This window comes from Amia ocellicauda, chromosome 5 (genome assembly GCF_036373705.1).
Source record: "Amia ocellicauda isolate fAmiCal2 chromosome 5, fAmiCal2.hap1, whole genome shotgun sequence".
Lineage (NCBI taxonomy): Eukaryota > Metazoa > Chordata > Actinopteri > Amiiformes > Amiidae > Amia > Amia ocellicauda.
In genome coordinates this window covers 22,021,068-22,048,107 of record NC_089854.1, presented here as the reverse complement: position 1 = coordinate 22,048,107, position 27,040 = coordinate 22,021,068, and the positions used below count along the sequence as shown (strand labels likewise).

Below are 27,040 nucleotides of genomic sequence, written 5' to 3'. Positions count from 1 at the left end.
TATTTATTATAGAATTAAACAACACGGCTGGTCAGACAAAATCTATGGCTGAACAAGGGCAGTAGTTGTTGTCCTGTTGTACTCTGCTTGATGTGATCTGCTTGTGTCCATGCCAGATGCTATAGTCTTTGGGACCTTCATTCTTTCTGTCAATCAAGAAAGCAAATATCTGAGATACCCCTGTGTTTACACAGTAACTTTAAACACTCATGCATAGAGAAACCGGAGACCATATTTAAGGTAGATAAGTAATGCTTTCTTAGTGTTTTGGGATTCATTTGTTTGTTGTCTAGCTTGCACATTATAGGAACAGGTATGCTTCTGAGGAGATCAAAGGGCTGAAGACTTAAACCTTTCTTAACCATGTTCGACCGTATCTCATGTGCAAAACTATATTGAACAAATCACAGTGAAAAAAAAAAAGTGCAACATTTTATTCCTCAACTCGTGTTTGGTTTTCATCAGCATTAGGAGGCTCTCTCACTACCCTTGGACAATGTCTTCATTGTTAAGAGACACATTTTGAACATAAAAACTGCATTTCATGACAGCTTTCTCTCTCCTGTCACAGATGGATGTGTGGGAGTGTTTGTCTGGTGAGATATCTGTGACCGGTGTTGAGCTGTGGGGCTCTGCTTTGCGTCAGCATGGTTGACAGAGCGCTGGCTTCTCCAACAGCCTCTGACTGCGTCTTGACATCAGCCATCCTCAGATCGAGCGAGTGATAAGGCGCGTAATGGAGGATTTACAAGAATGCCAATATCCTGTTTCTGGCATTCCTTATTTAGACATCACGACATGCACAACTGGGTTTAATTACCAAGAAGCACAGGGAGATATGCTTAAGATATCCTGGCCAGGCTATTCCCTGGCACTTTCTGTCAGTAATTGTTTTTTTCTTTTTTTTTTTTTTTTTTTTTTTGCCGACCAGTTTGGTTGGTTCTATGAAAAGCACAACACTGGTGTCACTTTACCGACGGCACAACCAATGCCTTGAGATGGAAATGTCTCTCCCCACAGAAACACTGTGGTGGGCCTCTGTCTTTACAATGTGTAACTACAAGTACAGTTTATATATACTGTGTCCTTATTTGGCTGAAGGACCGGAGATAACGTCCACACCATCCTGCTCATATTTGAGTAGCAACCTGCAGAGTGTTTACCTCAGATGTGATAAGTTAAGCTTTACAATCGTCTCATTATATGTGTGAAGAATTCTACTGTGACTTCAAATACAGTTCCTACCCATGAGCCTTTATCCCAACCCCCCTTCCCCTCTCTTTCTCTTCTCGTGTAGCGTTCGAGTTGTTTCACTGATTGTGTGTCCCGCAGTACCTACATGTCTTTCACCATGTGACAGATGGCCAGTCCTTTAGCTAACAAGCAGTCCATTATGGGTTTCCAGAAGTTCATGTGAGAGGGCCGTCTTTTAACACTGCCGACGCCATCTGCTTTGTTGGGTGCAGTTCACAGGTCACATTCCCTGTTCGCCCCGAACACAGCCACTGAAAGACGGGGTAGGCTGGAAACATTCTTGCGACTTTGTTTAGACAAGTGGCAGGTACACAGATGAACGCCACGGGATCACAGCAGGAGCCGGAGTAGCTAAGCGCGATTACATCGGAGGCATTTGAATTGATTTCCCCCCGACGCTTGGCTTTATCGAGGTGCTGAGGTAGGCAGCCTTCAGTTTCATCCAGTGTGTTTCAGGATCTGCTGTCTTAACCTGACCTGAGCCAACATGACCTTTTCGTTATCTTGCGGATTGGGTTACAGCCGAGAGCATTAGCTAGTGACACACCTCAGTGATCTGGTTCAGCAGCAGGACTCTGATCTGTGTACCAATTGTGTTTAATGGGTCTGTGTGTGTATGTTGTGATGTTGGTAGCAATTATTGTAGCTCCAAACAGAGTGTCCTTGGACTGTAACTAGTTTCTCCCTAAGAAAGCTACAGCACAGCAAAGTTGTTATGAAGATTATGAACAGTAGGAACCAGAGTAAAGCTAACTGGTCTGTAAGCGATGCAAATGCTCGTCTCCAGAGGTGGATCATTAGAGAAGCAATGAAGCGATCTCTGGTTGTTAGGATTATAAAGAATCAATGAAATCTGTATACAGTAAAATAATGTCTAGCCATTTGAAAGATTTAATCTATAATTAGCCAGATAGCAAATGATCTCCCATGGCCTATTGGGGTACGTTTGATGGATGCTAATCATTGTTCTGTGAGTGGAAACTGAGACACGAACAATGGTTTCCACTTCACTTTTCAATGGGAACTGTGATTAATACCAGTCGGGTTTCCTATTCGTTCTATTACGTTTTGAAGATTGGCAGCTCCTTCCTGCCCCCTGTTGGACAGGCTGAATGGAGACTGTCAGGCCCTGTACCTCACCTCTTACCAGTGGTCTGCTCTCTAGCCAGTGCAGGGATAGAAATAAGACCTCCATCCACGCCACAGCATTAGTAGCTGTTTCAGGTTTTCCGAGCTGCGGGCGTTTGTGTGCAACAGGAGGTAGGGGTCTTCATGATCGCTAACTGACATGGTGTTCATATATTGAAAATGCACACAGTCCAATACACACACACACACAAAATGTTCAAAATGTTTGCTTTCTCTTGCTTCGCTCGTGCAATTTGCCCCACCCTCTCAGATGACCCTAGACATATCCAGCCCCTGTGCGTGGGCAGTCTCGTTTGCATCCCCGCAGTGGGCCTCCGTTCTCCATCGTGGTCCCCGAGACAGAGCTGGTGGAGTTCAGGCCGCAGCCGGCACCACGGTGGCCTCCCTGCGTCCCGTCCCCCCTTGTCATGAGCCCCCCCGGAGAGCAAGACCCTGCCATGACTCCGAGCTCTGCGCAGATGAAACGCAGGGCTGGAGACCACTGGTGGTGGCTGCGCTCCCGTGCCTGCCTTCCGGTTGGGTAAAACGATCAAGCCAATTAGACCGAGCCCTTGCGCTGGGGAATAAATCACTGTCGCAGCATTTCGCTGGAGTGTTTTGGCTTTCCTCTTTTCTGTGGTATTTGGCTTGAAGCCTCTATGCGCAGCGCTATTGGATTGCTTGCAATTTCCCTTTTTGTCCCAACTTGACTGCACCTTAACTGAAGAAGGCAGAGCTACAAGCTACAAAATAGGCCTGGTTTAACTGTCCCGAGATGTAGTTTTGCTTTTACTTTGAAGACAGATTGCCATATGGGAATCTGGCATGTCCACATTTTATTCTGTTTTTTATTAGGGTTGTTCTGGAACACCGATGAGAAGTACTAACAAAGAGCATAATCACCATTTGTGTGCCGGTACAATTTTTTTGTATTCTTACAAAACATTTTTTAACTAAACACAAAGACAAGCCTATTACTGGAAAATGCTTTTTAATTAGTTTATATTTGTTGTTCAGATTTGAATTTGAAGAATGTGTTTAATTAACGGCACATGCAAATAAGCAGAAGCAGTTATATATGTCAACAGAAACAATGTGCAGCGGAGATGCACAGGAATTTGGCGGTGGGAGCCCAGAGTTCACATTCCACTCGAACCCGAAGCGCTGTGCAGTTGGCAGCCTGGCTTGGGTCAGTGCTGCCTGCGCAGAGGACAGAGAAGGGAGATTGTTAGCTGCATCTGAGACGTCCCACACACTGGCTGAAGACGCGCTCCGAGCGATAAAACTAGTCGTTATTCTCACTTTTTGTTTTTTTCAGATTGTAATCTTCAAATTGTGTTAACTTAAAAGTGACACCAAGGTCACATTTCCTAACCAGTTACAGAGTGTTTAAGTATCTGTGTGCCCTCCCATGAAAGGAATATAATACTTCTGGGGGTGTTTTGTTCAAGGCTGCCTTTTTGGGGATGACATACATTGTTTTTTTATTTCGTTGAGGTTTGACAGGTATTGCTGGACCTCAGACTTGCCACACTCGTCACTTCCCCCTCTCGCTGTCTATTTCAGTTTCAAAACCATCCTAAAGGGTTGGCCACAGAAAAAAGAAAAAAACACACTCATAGTAATGATTAAAGCAGGACATGATTTCTCGGGTTCCCTGTTCCGTATTTTGGTCTCGCAGCAACTTTGAAATTATCTTATTGTTCTCCCTATTATTTATTTCCTCTTTTCGAGTTCAAAAGCGTTGTGCAAACCCTGATCTCTGTGCAGAGGCGTCACAAAGTTTAAGTGGGAAAACCATTTGAAGTTTTGTAATGATCTCCACAGCTGTTTTTGTGGACCCATTCACATACTTTCTTGTGCAGTCCTTTCTATGGCAAGCACCCAGGACTGTGTTGAATTAAAATTGTCATACTCTTGCAGCTCTTATGGGTTGTGGGTATAACTATTACATTCATTCAGTCTGTCCCAAAGGAGAGACTTAAAATGCATAGAGAGACACTATTCTTGTGTACATGTTCCCACAGAGTCATGGTTTATGACTTTATTTAAATGCAAATACCTTCAACTAAGGTAAAACAAATTACCTTGTTTTCAAGTGGTAGGTTTTCTTTAATGGACACAGACATTGTTGCTTTTTATGCTATTGTGCACAGAGACATCCTTGCGGCAGGAACTTGAGAAAAGATTAAAAGCAAAATTGAAAAGGCAAGCTGTTCGGTTTGAGCTTGTGAAGTGGTTATTGACTGGCACGTTCAACTGTTTCTCTTCCTGTGGTGCAATTTGAGTTGCTGTGCAACTCATCTCCAGAGACGGACTGAAATCAGACTCAACTGTCAGGAAACACACGGTAAGGAGAGCAGCGTGTTTTCTTTCTCTCCGAAACATGGTTCTGTGAAATAATCTCCGAGCTTTTGCAGCGACGAACAGAAAATGTAACTTGGAGAGACCGAGAGAGAAATAGTTTCTGATATTTTGAGCTGGATTTGATGGAAATCTTTGAAAAATTTGTTTTTAATGTGTTGCAGCTGCTTTTCATAGCTAGCCAAGTATAAAACTATATATTTTACAGAGGAAGGGTTTTGCAGTGCTTTTTCGTGAACTAAAACACCTGGGCTGTCAAAAAAGTGCATGTTTCTTTAGTAAAAAAACAATAATGTAAGTATTGAAGACAGAGATCATTATTTTGCACAGACATCTCTTTTTTTACAGTCTACACAGTTTTAAGAAGGTTTGCATTTTCTAACTGAAAAAATCTTATAGTAATTGAAGCCAGGTTTTGCATTCTTTAAAAAAAGGCAGATTGAGAGAGAGTCTGATAGACAGCAGTGAATACATGTTCTGTCAGTCTTTTTTAAGCTTGGAATATAATAAAATGTCTTAGGATATAATTCTGTTCAATAGTTTTTTTATGTTTTAGATTTTCTTGTCCGCTGTTGTTGTTTCAGTATGTTTTAGGAAATCAACTATTCATGACACATCTGGCTTCTACACATTGGTCAGCAGGCAGTGATGCTGCTGGACTTGCATCAGTTTGAGTCTTTTTTTTTTCTTCTCGACTGTGTCTGTGTGAAGGGGCAGTAAAGCGCAATCTGTCCATGTGCGTTTGACTTCATCAGGAAATCGTACAGGAGACTGTGAACGGTAGTCAGATTAGGAAACTCAGAGGAAAACCTCTCCCCTTACTTCTGGAAAGGGGAATCGAGAGTCGCGGGGGTCCGATGCACAATCATCTAAAGAGGATGCGTTTATAAACAGGCGTGTGAAAGCCAAGGGAACATCTGTGGCCAATCCCACCGAAAGAGACCTTTTAGATTCTCTTCTGTTTTTTTTTTTCTTTCCTTTTTTTTACTGCCCTGCTTTGCAAACAGTTTTCTTTCTCTCTGTGTGGAACGACCATAAAGCTGTACGGGCAATTTATGCCTTGTAATAATGCAGCGGCAAGGGGGTAGGGCGAGAGGCAGGCTGTGATCCTGGTGTGCGGTTCCTGGAGGCTTTGTCAGAGGTCTGTGTGCGGGATCGGTATCCAGGCACTATCTGTCTGTCTGGGGCCCAGGCACACAGTTGGGGGGCTACCTGGCCTGTTAGAAAGTGATGAACTGCAGAAACAAAGGCACCACATGTGCAGACCGGGCCTTGGCAACAGAGCACCGTGCATCGCATAATATTTTTCTTAACCGGTTCAGTTGTAGGATATTGCATGTACAGCCCATGCCTGGATGATTTTAAAGGGACAAAAGAGGGGACAAACAGGTTTTCATGTGGCAGAAGCCTAGTAATAAAATACTTAAGCAATGTTGTATGGGGAGGGTGTTTATGAACATTTTAACTTTTGCTTTGAAGCACATTAAAAGGTTTGATTACCTGCACAACCCTGCAGTGGCGGAAGTGCTGACAGAAGCAGCTGAAGCAGAGAGATGTTTTTTCTTTAAGATGTGTGTGTGCGTGTCTCTATACATATCTAGATCTTAGTGTATATAGAAGGAAACTAACTGCTCCTTTCAGACAGTCTAGTTTCCAGAGCAACATTGCTATAATCTGACTAAAGTCTCGGTGTTTATTTAAAGAAATCAGAAGCGCATTTGATGTCCTGTGTCACAGTTATATCTGTGAGGGCGGACACTTTCATCTTCCACATTGATCACATTGGAGGGAAAACTTACAAAATGGAGAACAGGCAGAGACTTCCTCTCGCCCCTCACATCTCAGCTCTGAGATGTCCAGGTAGTGATAATCTGTTGATTTTATAGCTCCTGTATCCACAGGGGTTCGTAGTTGGGGAGCTGTGAACTTTAAATGCCTGTCCTGAAGAGTTTCCTGCCATCTCCATTCCCCGGCCTGAGGCCCAGTCACTGTAGGGACTGTGAATGAACGGTCGATCAATCAAAGCTGACTTGTGATCAAGGATGTCCAATCAAAGCTTTAACACTACCTTGAATCACGACCTGCCGAATGAGGGAAGCTGTGAGAAGCAATGCGACTGTTAAGCTGCTGCAATTACTGCTCTTAAAATGGATTTATAAATGATGTGGTTTCTTTACATTTCCCAGAGTCCTATCTTGGACATCCAGTATATATGATCCATCTAGCTTACTACTGTAAAACTCTTATAGTGACACCTTAATACATTTGTGACTGAATGTCCTTTGATGTAGATTATAATAACTTTATATTGGCATATGTTGATGTTAAGTAATGAAATGAAGGTGGTGTTTTGGTTCAGGCTAGGGTTAGTGTTCGATTCCCCCATAAACCTATGCTTTTGTTAAAGCACTGGTGATTTAACTGGATCAAGTGTACATTTATATAGGCCTAGAAATACATTTTTGTGATGGACAGGGTTGTTGTTAGGCTGTAAAATGGGCAGGTTGATGTAACGCAATGGATTATGATTATGAAGTCTCTCCCTGCTACAGTGTAATGCAGTACAACGGTTCAGAAGAATGACTGACTATTATTTAAATGTGAGGTTAATAAAGTGTCATATCTAGATAAAATTAAGATTTTACTGTTTAAGAGAAAAATCACAAAATGTAAAATCGAAAATATGAAAAATTGACCAAAAGTGTGAATTAGGCAAACAATATGCAGAAAAATAACAACGGTTTGGCAAAATGAACCCTGCTGAACCTTGCCTTACTGGAATTATTGAGAATATGTTTACAAAAATGACAATGCAGTTGCTTAATTTTGAGTCTGTACACAGCTGCTTTTACACATGGTTCTTGAATTTTTAAATAACGACCAAAACCAAAAAAATATTGAACAGCTTTTCAGATGTTTATCTCTGTCCTATCTCCTGGAGTCCTGCTCTCTCTGCGGTCGCAGAGCTCGAGCGCAGACAGCGAGAGCTTGGTGGCAGCCTTGTGGCCGCCTGGTGCAGGAAGTAAGAGCGAGGCGGGGGGACAACCGACATCAGCTTTGCACAGATCTGTAGCCCTGCACTTCTTCAGCTTTCACTCTACTAATTATATAATTCATTCATGAATTGGCTGTGTGTTTTTCACTGCCGCCCCGGGTTCAGTTCAGTTAATTTCAGAGTGTTCAGTTGCCCTGCTGTCGTGAACTGTTTTGTCGTAGTAGTTTTGCTTCCTGTGCTGTGCTGTTCAGGTGCTGGAAGGTAGGAGGCATGTCTGAAACTGTGGCGTGTGTCTGAAGTCTGACCGCAGCAACTGCGCATGGTTTGATCCGTGTTCTTTTCACATGGCTCCCTTTCTACTCTGTGTTGATCTGAAATCGGCCTTCACAGCAACATGTTTTGCTTTAATTTATGTATTTTTGGAGTAGTGTGATTGTACCTTTGTAAGAAGCTCGTTTATTCAGAAGAGATTGACACCCTATGCTGGGCTTAGTCATTAGTTTTCTTCTGCCGGGTCAAATCGAATGGCCCTTGGTTCATTGGTAAACACTGGACGGTTGAACACCCTGTTATTCAAAGTCTGCTTGTGTTTTAAGTGCGATGTGAAATTACTGTTCCATAGTTCAGGTCATACAGAGACCTTTTTATTTGTAGCACAAAGTACACAGCAGGGTAAAAGGTATCAGTTTTGTATTGTATATTTAATCAGATCTCGACAAGAAAGGACTGCACGGGTTTAGGCTAAATGTTTGATAAGAAGCTCTTCCTGTAAAAACGAAGGCTCGGGTGTGTGTTGGTTGTGTTTGGATGCAAATGCTTCAGTTTGACACGAGACTCTACTCTCTGAACTGAAAGCCGAGTGCTAGTTTTTTTTTCTTCTGTGTGAACAAACTCGCGAGAGGAAAAGAAACACGCCACGATTGTGGTAGATAGTTTTGTTTGCACTGCACCTTAGGTGAGTATCTCGCATGCCTCTCAAGCAGAGCAAGTAAGAGCACCGCCTCCTGTGACTGCCGAGCTCGGTGGAGAGACGCGCTTCGGCGGCAGTGCAACCAGAGATCTCCGTGTTTGCTTTTAAGACCCTGACGAGGGTCCCGTCAGAGCGTCCTGCAGCCCATTGCTCCTTCAGATCCTCCCACTTATTTGCGAACGCGTTAGTGTTTGTTCTTGGCCTGGTCAGACCCAAGGTTATTTCTCTCAGGTAAGTATAAGATTAATGCTTGACTTACCAGCATACTCTGTTGTTATTGTTGTTGTTGTTGGTATCACATTTAAATGGTTTACTACTTTTAAAGAAAAAGTGAAGTTGTGTTAAAGTACAGGGCAGTGAGACAGGGGCTTGTGTAGCAAATAATTGGTTTTCTTATTGGATACTTTGACATTGATTTGAAAGAATGAACTTTTTTTCTCTCTCTCTGATTAAATCTGACAGCTTTACAGTTTCTGGCATGTTGCCCTTTTCCAAACACAAGAGAACTGACCTTCTCCCCCAACCTCTGCTGGTGCCTTGACTGGTCCTGTGCCAGAGTTGGATTTCGGCAACATTGTTACTGCAATTACTTCCTAACTTTGCGGGGGGGATGTGGGGTTATGCAGTCTGTGACGGGGCGGGTCGTTAAGTTGAATCTGATGGCTTATGGAGAAGAAAAAAATGGTGGTGGTGGTGGGTGGATGAAATTGTAGGTAGATAAATAGTGGAGGTCGATTGTAACGTTTCGTTTAAGGCTATAGAACATTTGACTGTGCAGGACATGTGTTGGGCCTCCAATTGAAGCATGTTTGTGACTACACACACAAGGAACACAGTTCTTGCAGTCGCGTTCGTGACGGAAACAAAGCGCTGACACCCAACCACTGTGGTTATCTTGTTATCCATTTGTAATAGTTCGGCACTCTCTCCGTTGCGTCTGCTTTCTGACTTGAGTCCCTGTGTCAGTGGGACGTCTCTATAGAATAAACAGTGCAGATTTCGCATTTCAAAATCTATAATGATTAAAAAACAAAGCCTGTCTTACGCAGCCCACACGCCAGAGCTCTGTGGTATTTCCCAAGAGGCTGGCAAGCAGCATGTTCAGTCCATGATGGGATCAACTATGTGTCTGTGCTTTTCAAGAGCCGCCATCCTACGTTAAGTGCTTGGTGTCTCCGTATAGGACAAAAGCGTGCAAAGTCTAGGGGGCTTCTGTTATGTGATACTGCAGCACACATGTTAAAGGAATACACCTTATAAGATTAGAGGGTTTATTAATGCATACTGTCAGTACCCGGTACGGTTCTGTCTGGTTCCGCACAATCGGAAGTATTCAGGGTGCACATCTGTCCTATGTGAGATTATATTAAATCGCAGTGAGAGTGAGAGGTTGGAGAACTCTGAATTGCTGAGCTGCATGTGTCTTTAATTTAATGTTTTTTTAATGGTCTTTTGTATTCTGTTATGAGAACCTACTGGGCTATAATTTGGAGGGGTGTCTCTTTTGTTTTGACAGCAGGGTCAGAGGTCATTCCCAGCTACACAAGCACCATGGCAGACCCCTCCAGAGATCCTGGCGCCAGGCCGCCCCCCCCAGTGCGCAGTGACAAGCCCGGGGCTGACTTCAGCTATGTGGGCATCGATGCCATCCTGGAGCAGATGAGAAGGAAGGCGATGAAGCAGGGCTTTGAGCTCAACATCATGGTTGTGGGTGAGTGTGTGTCACATATCTGCCTCAGCTTGAGACAGACATTAGTGAAAAAAAAACTGAAAACACAAACAGAACATCCAGGAAGTGGTTATGTGATCTACATAACTCAAGATCTTCTGCCAACATTTTCAGCCATTTTCTTATAAAGCTGCAGTGCAGAATTACATCTTTTCATGGGGTTTAACTTCAGTGGCAGCCTTTCGGAAGCACGCTTGTGTTTTTCATTTGTTTCTCCTTCCTTTCCTTTCTTCGTATGTCTACACCGAGTATCTGCACTGCTGATGGAGGCCATAACTGTGTTTTGCAAGAGTGAACTACAATTTCACTCAGCCATGCAAATCGCAGGGCCTACATATAAGAAGATAAACCATTTACAAATAATAATATTATAAGTGTGCTACACCAGTGAAAAAAGTGGAAGTGTTTTTGGAGGCTCTGGGATGGGACATGGAGCCAGCAGGCTGAAGTCTCAGGACAGCAGAATCTCCCACGGTGGCCAGTCACGGCTCCTGCACACTGCATGGCTTCCCAGCAGCATTCTGCTGATGAGGAGACGTTTTTGTCATCTGAAGTTCACTTGCTGTATTAAATAAGGCAGCGGTGACTTGGCTAGGGGTTTATAAGTGAGTTGGGGAATGGGAGAGGGTGAGGAATGAACATTGTGTTTGGTGCTACATTTAGGTTAGGGATAGGATAATTGCTTGGTTAATGGCTGTGTTTTGGGTGAGGGTCATTGTATGAAAAGCTTGGACTACAGTTAGGCTATGATCCCCCAAGACCTCTATAGGTTACTTCATACCTGTGGTAAACAGTGAATGTGATGCCAGGAAAGACAAGGCTGCATATGGACCATTGCCAGCACGCTAGGTAGGAATGCAGGGGGTGGGGGCAACCTTGTGTTTGTGTGCCAGTCCAATACAGTTTCCATTACGAAATGAAGTAGCGAGAGCAGCTACTCCTCGCACGGGGAAGATCTTATCATTGTAGAAAGGTTTAAAATTATCACTGGCGGTCATCACCCAGACGGGTTCTCGAGCAGGGGCGTGGAGAGCAAGGGTCTGTGTACAGGGAGTGCTGATGTTGTCTGACAAACAATCTCTGTAACCAAGAATCCAGTTGAATTGAAACTCATGGCTGGAGTTGTATTGCCACAAGACTGTGAAAAGTATCAGAACGGGGCTCCCAGTAAAGAAAGACATAGTAAAACTACCAACATGAGCATGTGCCCCATGGAATGGCAGCTGTGGTGGGGGGTGAGTGGTGTTTTGAGCAGGGGCAGAGCTGCCATGTGTTTGGGACTGGCCTGAGCTTAATAGACTATGAAAGGATACGACGCGTGTTGAGCATCCAGTTTCGGGGTTGACTAGGGCTGGGGCTCGGGCTAACAGCACCCCCGAGTCAATGATCCAGTGATCTTATTGGTGTCCCCTGCAAAATTCAGATAAATTGAACAACCAGCTAAAGCAGGGGTTCCCAATCCTGGTCCTGGAGGAATCCCTATCCTGCTGGTTTGTGTTCCATCTGAGCTCTCAATTACTTAATTGAACCCTTATTTGAACTAATTTCCTTTTAATTGTTATAAACAGTAGGGCTTTTAAATATAAAATTGTATAAGGAACTTATCTTACTAAGGAACCAACACCAATCAGTTACACGATTTTACAAGTCAAATGTAAGCACGTGTTCAATTAAGGGTTAGTTCAATTAAGTAACTGAGAGCTCGGTTGGAACAGAAACCAGCAGAGTAGAGGCTCCTCCAGCACCAGGGTTGGGGAACCCCTGAGCTAAAGACAGAGGTGCTTCTCAGGGGTAATTGCTTTTTGTCACCACCTTGTGCACCTCGGGCTTTCATGTAGCATCAAATGGAGAAGTGATTTGCAGATCAGTTTGTTTTGTTTTTTCTTAATGTATTTTTATGATTTATATCCTACACTGTCCCTGGACATCATTAGTCTTGAGGGTACAGTTGTACTCCGATCCAGATGCACAGGCCTCAATCCAACAGGAAAGCCACAAGTGCCTTTTGAGTGTCTCTGCGCTCCGTTGTACAGTAAGGTAACGCACTCCTACAGGCAGTTTTTGTATTGATTTAACCAGGCAGTGAACTCGGCACATCCAGTTTACACACAGCTGAGGATGGGATCTTTGAAGCTTGGATGCCCATATTATTATCCAGCTGTGACCCCCGTGGCCCCTGTGGTTTTCACGGAGCAGGACTGTGCAATTGTTTGAGCAGGAACAGCTGGTGCCTTTATAAGGTTTGCACCGAGAGATGTTTGCCCTATAAGGTTGGAAGTTTCATAGCAGATTTATGATGGCAGCTCCCGCCGTAGCCCCAGTGTTTGTCAATGGGCGTGCTGTAACTTGGCTGCAGGAGGGGAGGTGGGAGATCACTGTACGGCTCTGTAACGACACAGGGGCCCGGCTCATTGTCTGTGTGGTGGGAATCCTCGGCAGGTTAGATCAGAACCCAGAACCCCCAGCTGGGCCTGAACACACCACTCCATGTGAGCAGTAAAATGCCACCCTACAATCTGATTCTTTGGTACCAGCTGCCGATGTAGGGCACTGAAAAAAGAAACGATAATGATTTCTACATGAAAAAACGAATAAACGAACTGTTAAAACAATCCTCCGACTTGCCTGAGAAATCCTGACGAGGAGCACAGCCTTTAGCAGCCGATGGCTTTTGTGAGATGAATTATTTAGCGCTTCAGTCAAGGCTGATGTCCAAAAACCCTGCCGTATAATTTCCATTCGCTTTTCAAATCCGTGTCAATACTGGGAACACGCTTAACAAATGGTTCAAAAATAAACAAATCAGGGGGAAAAAGTAGATCTCCAACTGCAGTGTTGCTGAGGTCTGGTATGAAACGTGGAACTGCGCTGGCCTGCTGCAGCTGTACGGACATCAGCTTTGGCAACCAAAAGGCATCTCTGAGCGCCTGTTTGCCTGGCCCCAGTCCAGCCCTTCTCTCTCTGGCGGTTGATGGATGAGGACGGGGAGGTGGACTCCGATGCTGCCCGGCCCGGGACACACTGCCTCTTTGTGCAGCTCGGCGCGCTTTCTGCAGTTGAGGAGTGCAGAGGCAGGGCCGGGCCAGGACTGTCCGTTCTCTGTGGCCAAACCACAAACAGGCTGACCTCCTCGAGCCCCCCAAGTTTATTCCCCCAGCCCTCCGTGGCCCCGTGTTCATGTGCTGTGCTTTGAAGCTGGTGTATTCTGTGAAATTTGGCTTTTTCTGTTCTTTACAGCCTGTGTTGCTATTTCATACTCTTCAAGTGTCCCTGGACAGCATCCCTGAGCCATTGTATTGGGATTATTCTCCACAGCAACAAGGACTGAACTAGGGTGTAGAATTGGGCCTACTATTACACACTAGTCTGTTCATAAACTGTTCATAATGGTTGCAGTCAAGTTTTTGGTGGTGCAGATTATATGGATAGATTTTCAGATGAAACACATCATTGATCATGATGATAACGTTAGCTGACCAACCCAAGAGTCCTCACCGTCCCCTCTCTGTGCGTCTCCCTGCACAGGTCAGAGCGGGTTGGGCAAATCCACGCTGATGAACACCCTCTTCAAGTCCAAGGTGAGCCGCCGGGCAGTGCTGGCTGCATCCGAGGAGAGGATCCCAAAGACCATCGAGATCAAGTCCATCAGTCACGGTAGGTGAAGCCGGTGTCCCGTCCAATGAGGCTGTCTGAAATAGGCGATCGGCCAATAGCGTACGGCGCTGTGTGGCGCAGACCCTGGTTGCATTACAGAGACGGGTCACTGTATATTCTGTCTGTCACCTGTATTTTTAAACACTGCACCATTTCTAACGCACTTCAGATTTCTAACTGGTCAGTTCTCCCACCTCATGTCGCCTGATCCTGCCGCTGTTGCCGTTCCCTTTCAGACATCGAGGAGAAGGGCGTGCGGATGAAGCTGACGGTCATCGACACTCCCGGCTTTGGGGACCAGATCAATAATGAGAACTGGTAAGCAGGGTGTCTGCAGGATGATTTCAAACCGGCACTGTCCCCGAGAGACTTGAGTCTGATCCCAGGGGCGTATAAAGGGCTATGCAAATGCCAGTCCTTCTCATCCAGCCAGTTCCTGAATTATATCATCAAATTAACTCTGTTACCTAGGCAGCTAACGAGCTGCTTGTGGAAAGAATCTGGTGTGGATTTGAGTTGCTGGCAGACCTAAGTGTTCGGTGCTGTGGCTGAGGTGTCTGATAACAGGCCTGTTGTGTGTCTGTCTCTGTCTGTGCGTTTGTCCTGAAGCTGGCAGCCCATAATGAAGTTCATCAACGACCAGTACGAGCAGTACCTGCAGGAGGAGATCAACATCAACAGGAAAAAGAGGATCCCAGACTCGCGTGTGCACTGCTGTATATACTTCATCCCTCCGACTGGACACTCGTGAGTCTGCATCCGTGCCTCAGTGTGTGTGTGCGTGCCTCAGTGTGTGCCTGCGTGCGTGCGTGCGAGCGAGAGAGAGATGGCCTGTTTGGAGCCTGAGTTTCAGTGTAGGTGCCGGGGAGGTGCTGTGCTCTCTCTGTGGACTGCGGTCAGCTGTGCGCTCGGGCCTTCACACCCGGGAGAGGACTTCCTGTCCAGGTGACGTGGGAGGACACAGCTGGCAGCAGGAAATGAGGGTCATGGAAAAACATGCCAAATGCCGATGGGGGGCCAGGGGAGGTCTTTACTCCTGGTGCTATTTTATTTTGGTTAGCTAATCCACCTCCCTTCCAAATGCTGACCGGACAGTTTCCTTTTGTGTTCTCGCACAGCCAAACAAATAGGCTAAAAATATATATTTGACTAACCCGTACAGTGTATTAGATCACTGTGGCATTAGATTTAAAATGTATGCACACATCACTGTACTTTGGTCCTGCATACATTTTAAAAAGCTATAAGAAGCTGAACAGCTTCCACTTACGGCTGATTTATGGCCTACGAGGAAGGTCTCAAACATTTTGTTACCAGACAGACTTTCCTTTCATGTTCCGCCGACATCCGGTACCAATAGTTTTCCATGACTGGGATATGGCCCAGTCTCACTCAGCCTTGAGATGCTGCGTCTCCTCGTGTCTAGAAAGTTTCTATTTCTTCTGCTATAGGAACATCTGGTTCTTATTTTCCATAGCATCTTCAGCTCCACTCCTTTAACTCTTGTTTTGCCACATCAAGTTGTTTTGTTTTTGTCTTTTCTACGAGCTTCCTTGAACAGACCTCCACCTTGTGCTGCTTTCATCCTGACATGCTGGTGAAACTATCAGTGTGTGCCGAACCCTCCCCATGACTGTCTCATTCACCCTCCCAAGTCATATACCCCTCCTCTCCTCATGGCCGTTAGTTCCTCCATTCAATGAAGCTGGTGTAGGACACCAGCTGGTCAGGGCCAGTTAAAGCCTCCAGCTACTGAATTGCCCCTTAGGACACTGTGTTTAGGAAAGGAAGTGGGAAAACAGGAAATGGGTTCTTCCTTATGACCACACAGAGAGATTCAATGAGAGTAGAGTTTTGAATGCTCTGATGTTCCGTCCACCTAACATTCCAGTTCTGTGAGCTTTGCCAATCCACTGTGGTTGACCGATGATGACCGTGTCAAACCTCAGCCCCTTGCGTTTTCTATTTAACTCTGCTCAAACCCACAGGCTGGCTCAGAACAGGTTCAAGTGAGGTTCTGATCCTTCAGCCCATCTGTCTGATCACTGTGCAGATCATGCTTTATTCTCCGATTGCTTCTACTGAGAAAACGCTTCAAAGAGGGAACTGCAACATGCTTTTAATCCGGCCACCTCTGAGGGCTACTGAGTTTTCAGTTCAAATTTCTGGAAACAATCGGTTCTGTAGTATATTTCCTCTTACATTGTTAAATTTGCACCTGAAACCAAATGCTAGAAAGCATAATCTATGCTTGTTTAGTCTCTCCCATTCATACATCAAAAGGGAACATTAAAACAAGAAATGATATGCCTGTAATAATACTGGTTGCCTGCGTTTATTGCATGTCATCATTAAGTCATCTTGTGCTGTTCCTCTGACTTCCTGTAATACTGTGTGAAACTGATCTCACCAGATACGAGGCACGGTTAGTAGAGTGACGGCTTCAGCAATTTATTGATTACATGTTTTTCATCCAGTTGTGCTGTTTTCCTTTTCTCTTTTCTTGGTAATTGTTAGGTAAATGAGTTAAAGTATTGTCGATCAAACACTAGAATCGACTGGCCCAGTTGGCTTTCTGTGCCAACCCAGCTCCTTAACTGGTCCGATTAGCTGGTTAACTGGATGAATTTAATACTTCACTTCAGACAATAAGTGATGTTTTAAGCAGCACAGCTTGAATCAGATGACTTTTAACCAATCTTTAGAGCAATCTCATATTTGTCTAGTTGTTGAAATTACCAGAATAATTAAGTAATTGAGAGATCCAGTCGGGATGAAAGCCAGAAGAGACTCTCTCCGGGAACTGCATTCGAGGGCTCTGTTCCCAGCATCCTTTGCTATTGAGAGAGCTGACACTCCTAACCCAGCTGAGCTAGACTGGACCTTGAGTGTTCATGGTTTTAAAGATTAATGAATTCTTCCTCCCGTGAGTTGCTTGCATCCCAATCTATGAGATTGTGTGTCTGAGTCTGAAGGAAAAGGAATTAAATTCTCTTCATGCAAGCTTTGCCAGTACAGTATGGAGGCCCCAAGAGAGGTCAGAAATGTTAAATGAATTGAACCTCATCTCTGTGAGTTGAGTACGTGTGTATAAGTGTGCCTGCATGTCTTTCCCTTAACAATAGAGGAGTGTGTTTCATATTTATCCAGCATCACAGATGTTCATCTCAAGAGGACGGCCAAGCTCCTCCGCATCTGCTAGAAGGCTTTGAACTGTGGGGCAGGGGCTTTCGTGGAGCTAATTGACAGACAAATACATTAAAAAGTAATATGCGATAACCAGAGATGATGCTGACTGTAGCCATTTCGTTTCACACACTTCCTGGAAGGAGCAGGAAGCATAAAATTATCAAGTTTACCTTGGGCTTCGCAATCGCATTGATATCACACGAGCGTCAGAGAGATCGTATTAGCAGAGATGGGTCTGTGCATCTGGATTAGGAATCTGTGTCTCAAACTGCCGAGCACAAACCAGGAGCACTCTCATTCATCTTCTGTTCATCTGCCAGGGCTAAATGGTAAACGTCAGCACTGAGAAGTTTGACACGGGTGCTTGACATTCTTCAGTATGTACCCGCTGCTCTTTCTGGCTCATAGAAAATAGCGAGATTTCTTTCAGGTGGGGACTAGATAACATCTGTGTGCTGTACGCTTGCTTGATCTGTTTTGAAAGACTGAGGATTTTGTGTGTGGATTGTGTGCGCGTCTGTAAATAAGAGCTGTTTTTATTTTTCGGTACATAAGCAGTTTTCAGATGCAACGTCCCGACTCTCTGGCAAAGGTTTAATATATGGCCATTTCAACAGTTGTGCACATTTAGACTACATATACATAATATAAATAACTGATTATGCTACATTCTCTACAGGAGGAACCAGATGGGGGGGTGGGAAAAGCATGAAAAAGAATTATGAAAATATGGGAGAAGTCCAATCCAATTCTCAATTTCAAAAGCTCCTGTACTTCCCCCTTGTGGCAAGAGAATTAAATACAATTGAATTCTCTGCAGTCAGAAAAATAAACGAATAAGTGGTAGATACTGCTTTCTTCATTTCAATTGTCCGTTGTTTAGTCCTCTTCTAGTCTGTTGAGCATGCCTACGTGGAATAACATCGTGAATAGACACCAAGTGTCCCTTTTTCTGGCACCGGTTATCATTTCACAGCATACGCAGTTTATTATTCTTCGGGCAAGGGGGCCCCATTTAAAACTCAGCCCTGGTTGGCATATTTGTACTGGCCGCCATTCTAACATCAAGCTGTGTTTCTTCTGTTTCAGCCTTCGACCTCTGGACGTGGAGTTCATGAGACGTCTCAGTAAAGTGGTCAACATCGTGCCCGTCATCGCGAAAGCTGACACACTAACGCTAGAAGAGAGAGACTTCTTCAAACAAAAGGTTTGAATTCACCTAATGATGGATGTTATTCTGCTTAGTTTTTAATACACTGACTTGTGTTTTCCTGCCTGAGGTGTTCTTGGCAGCTACACAGAATGCTATGAAGTTTGCAAAGCACTATTTATGCTACAGAGGAGAATATTTCTTCCCCCAAAATGCTAAATGGAAGAAAAAAGATAGGAGTAGAAGTGCGTCACCTGTCAGAGCTGGCCGAGATTCCTACACTGCGATCAGTCACTGCCTTTAGATGAACGGAGAGTGATATCTTCTCCACACCATTAGCCTAAGACAAGAGAAGTGTTGTTGACCTGTAAATGTAATAAAACGGCTCTCAAATACCAGCCTACAGATTTGTAGAAGCTCCCTATCTACGACGGTCCTGCCTAGGAGTTACATTCTCCGCGAGACTCCACAGACCATTCACCCACTCTGGAGTAAACCCATGTAAACATCTTTTCAAAACGAGAGAAACGGTGGGTGTACAAAGTTCAAGCTGCCTTTAAAAGAAAAAAACACAAGAGCTGCTAAATGCAGGGCACAGTGCCACACGGTTCCTGTTTATCTGGCTCTGGTCTCTCTGCTGCGCCTGCAGGCTATAAAAAAAGCACCCTTAAAACCGAGCACTTCCCCGTGTTGCTCTTGGATGCCAGTCAGATCTGAGGCGAGATGAAGGCGGACGTTAAGGCCCGAGTCTCCCTCCTCCTGGCACCGGCTGAGGTCTCTCTGTTGGACCGACGCACCGTTCTGTGTTCTGAGAAGACTTGGCTACCGTTACATTTGTTTAAAGCAGGGGGGGGAGGAAGAAGATAAGTCTACCAATCAGGGTGAATCTAGGGACTGTGTTGTGATTGGCTGGCTGCGTGTGTGGGATTGAGGATTGTGTTTTCTCTCGGTACAGCGGTCGCCTTTGAAACGGAACAGCAGAAAGACGGGGCAGGGGGGGTGCAGGGGCTGCTTGGTGTCAGACACATTTTCTTGCTGATGTGGCCGTGGTGCAGCTTGATGATGTCACATCCTGTTCTGCACAGCTCAACGAGCTCAGCGACAGACAGGGAGACTGTGTTACGGCTGCACTGTCATACTAGTCTGAATCAGAGATGGATCTTCAGGTTTTGACACATTTGGTCAGAATACTACATCCTAAAAGAGAGGAAAGCCATGTTTTCTAGCTGCTGTTTCAACATAGTTTATGGCAACAGTATATCTTTCAGGGTGTTAATGGATTGTTGATGGTTGTTGGGGAAGCTGAAACAGGCTTTAACTTCATAACTCTGAGAATTTATAAAATTATTAATAGTACATAAAACACATCTCTCTGGGCGGTCTGCCAGGTGTGAAGTAAGCTAGTCGTAATCGTGTATCGCATGTTCCCAGTTTTCATTCCCCTCCGTTGTGATTGAGCTTGTCTTGTAGTGTCTGAAGGGGCAGTTTTCAGGCAGATCATATATGTATCTGCCCCATGTGTAGTTCAGCAGATTGTATTATTTCTGGAGCTGCAAGAGTTGCACTCGGGAGATTGCCTTGCAGCAAAACATTCAAGGGGTGGGGAGAAAAAGTGTGCCCCTCTGCAGCAGTGAGTGAGGGCCATCAGGACTGGGTCGAAGGGTGACCTCCAACTCAGGCCCAATTCATTGTCCTGTGAGATTGGAGATTGTCCTGATGTTTATTTGAACTTTGACTACCCTCTCTGTCCCCTCCCCACTCCACCCAGTTCCTCTCTCCCTGCCACATCCCACGCAGTCCAAGGTCTCTGTCTTTATGTTGAGCGACCCCGACCCACCCTCAGCCCGTGTTATTATATTTGGCTGCACCCTCACTCCTCCACCTCCGGAGGTCCTGGCTTCATTTGGCCAGGTTAGGCTGGTGATGTTTAACTAGGCCTATTGTACCTTGAATGGGGCATTTGTTTGTGGTGCAAAGTGCACGAGAGCCATTCATTCTTTAATGGGATGGAGGGGGATTGTTCTGGAAGGTGTGTGATGTATTTATGCATGTATGACCCATATATATATCCTGTCTGTGTTCTGTGTACAATCTGCATGAGAACCACGATTTAAATGATCCCAAATAAGTCGATTTTTTTCCACGCGGAAAGATTTCTAAAACACTGGGGTTCGAGGGGTCCAACTTTCCGTTACGCAACAAAGAATAAATAGGCCACACTGAGGGGCCCATTCTAATCTGGGATCTGGAAATAGTCTAACTTATTCCTCTGTTTGTTTGTGCAGATCAGGGAAGAGCTGCGGGCCAATGGCATCGATGTGTATCCTCAGAAGGAGTTTGACGAGGACGCAGAGGACAGGATGATCAACGAGAAGATACGGGTGAGTGCCTTCGGGGAGCAGAGCGCCCTCTCGCAGGTGGCAGGAGGCACAAACTGCTTCAAAAACCAGACTCCTGAATACAGCAGAATACAGGCAAATCGGTACCAAACACCCTGATGCACACCGTGTTCACACACACACACACACACACAGTGGGCTGCGACTGATGATAACAGGGCCAAAACCTCCAGTAACTGAGGGTTAATTCATTTCTCCTGGGTGCGGAGCTGGCATGGCACTTTGAGTCCGAGAGCCACGCTTGTTTTCCAAGTCAATGCAGGCATGCTAACAATAAGCACCCAGACAGCTGTGTCTTTGAAATAACTTTTCTTTTTTAACACTGATGGAAGTTATTATTGCCAACGTTTCTAAAAAATGCTTTTGTTTTGTAGTTGGAAATGTGTGTGTGCAAACGTAATTGTGGTGGTGTTTTTGCTTTCTTTAGTGCCATTGAATTTGATTTCACGTTCGCCTGTTCTAATTGATTCAAACCATAACGAGTTCCAGCTCCACACACTCCTCCAATGCACTCTGTATGTTTTTCCCCTGCAGGAGATGATCCCTTTCGCTGTGGTAGGGAGTGACCAGGAGTACCAAGTGAACGGCAGGAGGCTTCTGGGAAGGAAGACAAAATGGGGCACCATAGAAGGTAGTTGTTATACCCCATCATTCCCACAATGCATTGAATTAAACCTGCAAATTGTTTGCCACACTGGGTACTACGCCGTAGACTGCGAGTGTCAGCTGCAGTCGAGTCCAGATCTGTAGCGAAAGGGAAATCGTGTCAGCAAAGGAAAAGGAAGTGTGAACAGATATGCATTGGCTTTTTTCTCCTTTTGTTTTGATGTTGTGGTCTGAAGGAAGTGTTTATATTTGCAGTGTGGTCTGAGTGATGCCGTGCGATAAGATGTGAGCTTGTAATCTTCTGCTGTAGCTTTTAGTAAACAAGCTTGAGTCTTTTGTAGTCCTTGACATGAGACTGAGAGCAGCGGCCCTAGTTTACTTTACAACTGACGTCTGTGGTTGTCTGAGGGGCATGGCGTGTTGTTTTTGTCTTCGGTGCTTTGTAATCTTTTTCTGCCATCGCTGTAAAGAAATTATAATAAGCTCCAGAGATGGGTCACGGGCTCGCGCAGTGGGGACACGCGGCACGAGAGAGCTGAGGGACAATATACACGGCCGATAAATAAAAATGCTTATGACGGCTGATTTACAGATGGGCAGCCTGCTGTGAGGGGGTCCCTCTGCCGTTCCTCTCCGCCAGTGTCTAGACCTGGTGTGGCATGTGTTAACTGCAGAGGGCCTCACCACTTCTGGCAGGCCTGCTGTTCTTTTGTTTTCTCTCATTTTAATGTTTTTATTATTAATTCCTGCCAGTCCCATTTTGCTTTGCCTGAGCGATGTGAGAGATTCAGAGAAGTTAGGTGTTTTGTTTACTGCGCCTGGGATAGATGCCTGTGTGTCACTTCTCATGATTGACTGGAGAGAGAGGGAGAGTGCAAACGGCACTGTGCTTTCCTGTCAAGAGCACAATGACTCCGTTCTACCCAGAGCGCCCCAGTGTGGCAAAGTCAGAGGGAGTGGGGCGGTGAGACGCGTCTAATAAATTAAACCCTGACAATAGATGCTGTGTCCAGGGAATCGGCCTGCCCTTGCCGGCTCCGTTCCCACACAGAGGAGCTCTCTTGTACAGCTGGTGCACTTACGCATGCAGGGCAACTGTAGACTGATATGCCGAGACTGGTTCCCTTTTACGGGCGCGTTGCACGAGAGTAGGGTGCAAACTTGAAACATTTAGCATATTTTTTCTCCCGGACAGATGCAAGAAGATGCAGTATAATCTGTCCTTAAGCTGATGCCAGTGCATTAACTAATTGTAAGCAGAGATGTTAGGGGTCCTAGCGTGTGTCTGGATGATGAACCAGACCACAACCAGAGGACTTGAACTGAAGGGATGTTGACACACATTTGTTCATGAGAAATTGTTTCCTGCTTGGGCTGCAGCTTGTTTTCTAAACTGCCTTGTTCCTGTCTGTAGTTGTTATACGTGAGATATATATAGCGATGGCCCTGCTATCAAGTTGTATTTAAAGCAAGATCACAGAAAGTTCTCCATTTCCAAGCAACACACACACAACCAAATAAACAAACTGGCAAGCTTTCTCTCACCGGTTGTAAAATCATCCCCCGCCTCAAAGCTCCAACTCTGATGTTCTATAGAATTTAATTTCCTGCTTGGAAAGTTCTAAGCATTTGCAGTCAAATAAATACCATTTTCATTTACACACTGACATAATCTATTATTCAAATGCAAGTTTGTTCCTGTCAAGCCATCAAGCTGATCTTTTGAAAAGGGTTTTTAATATATTGAATTACTCAGGAGTTGCTGCGCACATTTTTTATAAAAAAAAAATGTTATCTTAAGGAAAGCAATCGCTAGTTACTGTAAATGTTCTTACTGCCCTTGTTTCAGCTGTACACCACTGCCCTCTAGTGTCTGCCGGAGAAACGAGCACCGAAGAGACTGTTAAATGGTAATTGGAAAATATCAGAAGAAGAAATAAAACTTCTTATTAGCAGTTGTTAACATATTGTCCGTCACATAGTGTCTGTTGATTCCCTGCAGATAAAAGCATAAAAATGCCAAATGACTTATTAGTTATTTCGTAAAACGGTGGCGTGAAACTGTGGGATGCTGGGAAACGTGCGGCTGTGTTTAACGTGTGCTCCAATTCTTGCTTTACAGTTGAGAACATTGCACACTGTGAGTTTGCCTACTTGCGAGACCTGCTCATAAGGTGAGTGCTTTTGTTCAAGTTTCTTTCTTTGCGTTATACTCAGACATCACAAAGTTAAAGTAGCCAGCTTCTATATGCCATGATACTTATTACCAAATGTGTTGTGTAGCAAAGGAGAGATATTTGATTTAACAACCAGAAAAGTTTATATAGAGCTTCGGTTAGTCTCTCAAACTGTATTCCTGTTTTTTTAAATGTTTTATTTATTTTCTATCCAGAGACTAATCTGCTTTATGGGTAGAGTATCCCTATGTGATGTAATTCTCTTTCTTCTCTCCTTGTTGATTTGTTGTTGTTTTTACCCAGAACACATATGCAGAACATCAAGGATATCACCAGCAGCATCCTGTATGAGGCGTACCGCGTCCGGAGGCTGAACGAGAGCAACATGCACGCAAACGGCGTCTCCGACCATGACGTCACCTCCAACGAGATGTAATTGGCTTCCGGTCCTTCTCCGAAACCCCTGGCCTCTGTCCATCCCGACTGTTGGGTAGCCTGCTTTGCCACCTGCTACCCACAAACTACGCCCCCTCCCCCCTTCCACTACCGCCACCAGACAAAAACATTTACGTGTTTAAAAAAAGAAAAAAGAAAAAAAAAAAAAAACACCAAGGAAATGTATCTTCTCATCAGATTCCCTCTTCTGTGCGTCAGGTTAATCTGTTTCCAGCATTGGCTTTCTGCTCACTTGACCGAACACGCATCCAATATCCAGTATAGACCTTTTTTTTTTCCTTCTGTACGTATATTTTTGTTTTATCATTTTTTTATTTTATATAAATCACTGTGACACTGTCGCATTTAAAAGTTTGGGATTGTGAAATAAAAGAAAAGGGGACTGCTGTGAATTGTACGCCACTTTAGCTGAGACTAAAAGTTTGCTTTGTGTGTCTTTTGTCATCTTCACATGTATATTTTTGCATTGTTCCTCTTTCGCCTGTGCTATCCTAGACAAGTGGAGCAGTTAGTTCTCCATGTAGGACGGGTGATTGAGACACGAGTTAAATGTAAAATGTCACCTACAGTCGGTGGTCCAGTGAATGATGACAAGATCAACACAGGGAATCAAATGATTTGGCAATTTTGCAGTTTTTCTTTAAGAGCTTGTCTTTATTTAGAAAATTGCTTAGCAAGATGTTAACAATGAACAAAAATGCACTCAACTCGCTGTATCTTATGGTGCTTCCGAAAAAAGAAGAAAAATCGCGCGTGATATGAAAGACGCAAAGAAATCGCCGAATTCCACAGCAGACTTTCCGAAAAGGCCACAGAAGTGGTGTGTTAAGAGACGAGGTGGAAGAAACTCTAGTTGGTCTTACAACTCCAGGGCAAAGCAGGGCCTGGAGAGAGTGGGTGTTCCGGTACACGTGACCATACGCGTAGGAATCGAGATATCGAGGAAGCAGCAAGACAGGTTTTTGTTGGCTTTTTAAAAAATAAATCCACAGCAAAAACCCAACGTGGTGTGTGTGTAGTATAGTAAGGAACGTCCAGTAGGTAATGACACATCTGCACTGATGATAAAATGCAACGCAGTGCAGAGCAGCTTTTGATTTATTTTAGTTTTCGTTGGTTTGGTTTCCATCGCAGACCTTGAGCAGCACACTAGCCAATATCATCTGCCGATTTGTGATGCGGTATGGTGGCAATAGGCCCGACTCCCAGTCCTCGCCACCTTTGTTACGTTTTACATTCTCTATTATGTTTATTTCATTTTATGTGTCGGGGAGGTGAACTAGGGAACACTCTCTGTGCCTTATGTAAACCAAATAATAAAGGATGTTCTTCCTGCTCTAAACGAGAAACAAATCTATATAACAGAGGCAAAACAAAGTGTATTTATACTTAAGTAGAAATCTGTATACCCTTTGTACCGAGTTTGTGGTCTGTAAACCCCCCACCCCCGTCCCACACACAATCCCCCATGTATCCCCCGTCGTCTGTATTGAGTGCTCTTCCTGTCTTTTATTAAGTATTACTCTCTTATTTATTGTTCATGTTTCACAAGCACGGTTCTATAATTAGAGGTGGTGTAGGCGTTGGTCGATGGGAGATTAAGTGATGAATTTATGTCAAACGTCGTTCATCAGTTGAGACGCAGCCGGTGGTGCCCGTCTGTCTGTTGTCTGTGGACTGATACGGTGTCGATTTACCAGAAGGCACAAAACCATTCCACAACACGTTGATGCCGAGGTGTTTCAGGGGCACAGACTCAATACCAGTCTCGCCTGAAATCCCGATTTATAGTATATAGTGCGTTGGGAGTCCGCTAATGGGGAAAAAAACTAAAAGGAACTTCTCATGTCAATCCTTATTTAATTGTTTTTCATTCTTGTGTAACATTGTATTAAAACAATACTTATCAATGCATTCTGGACCTCCTAACCCCCAATCCCATGTAGGGGCAGGGCGTGGGGGTGGGGGGTTGCCAGTATTAACCTCTAGTTTCTCCAAAGATTTCAATTAAAAAGCCGTGGAGGAGAAATACAATCAGGTGACTCTTTGAGTGTAGTATCTGTTTTTTATTGCCATGCATGCCAGTGGGTGTTGGTCCTCATTATTATTAATATAATTTTTGTTCTCATTTTACGAAATGCTTTCTTGCTGCTCCTGTTCTCAAAGCTTTTTGTTCCAGTGGTATGAAAAGAAAATCGATTCTTGTTTTGGAGATAAAAAGAAACCGCTTAAATCGCAGTGATATAATATGGCAGGATTTTAGTTCTGAGGGGAAGGAATAGCATCAATGATCTCTTGCAGTGTGAAGTCACGTTCAGATGAGCTTCCCCTCGCCATTGTCACTAGACCAAATACTTCACTGGATCAGAATATGTTGAATGTGGTTTTATTTTTGTGTGTCTTTCCGTTGACATTCACATTCTTGATTTTGTGTGAACTCAACTCATGGCAGAGTTTCAATAGGCTGTGGTCATTTTTCTCTTTCTTTTCCATTTCAATCAGAATCTCAGTAATTACGAAATGTAAACTGTAAAGCACTTCTCTTGAATTGTCAACGCTCGAAATGGCAACAACAAAAAGAAAAACTATCGGAGTGCGTTTCTTTTTATGTGCTCCAGAGAACCCAAAGATCAAAATCTTCTGAGAAACAAGAACTCTATTAATATGGCCCGAGGTTTATTTACATTGTGTCAAAGTTTTTTGTATAAAAATAACAAATTTATGTTTGATATCATGTTATTTCAAAAATAAAGATTGCAAATTTATTTTTGTTTTATTGTTTATGCTTTGATATCATTAAATGATAACGGGAATTTGCATTGGGTCATTGTGGCTCAACTTCTTTACAAACCTCTTGTCAGACCTTTTTTTTTTTTTTTTTTTCTTTCTTTCTTTTGCTTGGTTTCTTTTTGTGTGTGTGCTTTGCTTCAATGTACTGGACAGCACTCCCTGCTTCCTATTCCATCTTA

At 44.3% G+C, this 27,040-nt stretch overlaps 1 protein-coding gene across 8 annotated transcripts in view; it reads left to right on the top strand.

Moving 5' to 3' along the window:
- LOC136749780 (septin-9) overlaps window positions 1-26,836 on the top strand; it is a 79,457-nt gene extending 52,621 nt beyond the window's left edge. For 4 of the 8 annotated variants that reach the window (XM_066704314.1, XM_066704318.1, XM_066704316.1 and 1 more), the window contains 9 exons: window positions 10,228-10,422; window positions 13,966-14,094; window positions 14,331-14,412; window positions 14,704-14,841; window positions 18,373-18,490; window positions 20,719-20,814; window positions 21,367-21,463; window positions 23,561-23,612; window positions 23,919-26,836. In XM_066704314.1, coding sequence (XP_066560411.1) covers window positions 10,228-10,422; window positions 13,966-14,094; window positions 14,331-14,412; window positions 14,704-14,841; window positions 18,373-18,490; window positions 20,719-20,814; window positions 21,367-21,463; window positions 23,561-23,612; window positions 23,919-24,051 — 1,040 coding nt within the window. In that variant the 3' untranslated portion in view covers window positions 24,052-26,836. Of the gene's footprint in view, window positions 1-4,716; window positions 4,733-10,227; window positions 10,423-13,965; window positions 14,095-14,330; window positions 14,413-14,703; window positions 14,842-18,372; window positions 18,491-20,718; window positions 20,815-21,366; window positions 21,464-23,287; window positions 23,349-23,560; window positions 23,613-23,918 lie in introns of those variants that run through there. The other 4 variants (XM_066704315.1, XM_066704317.1, XM_066704319.1 and 1 more) reach the window with 3 other exon arrangements.
- The last annotated feature ends 204 nt before the right edge of the window (window positions 26,837-27,040 follow it).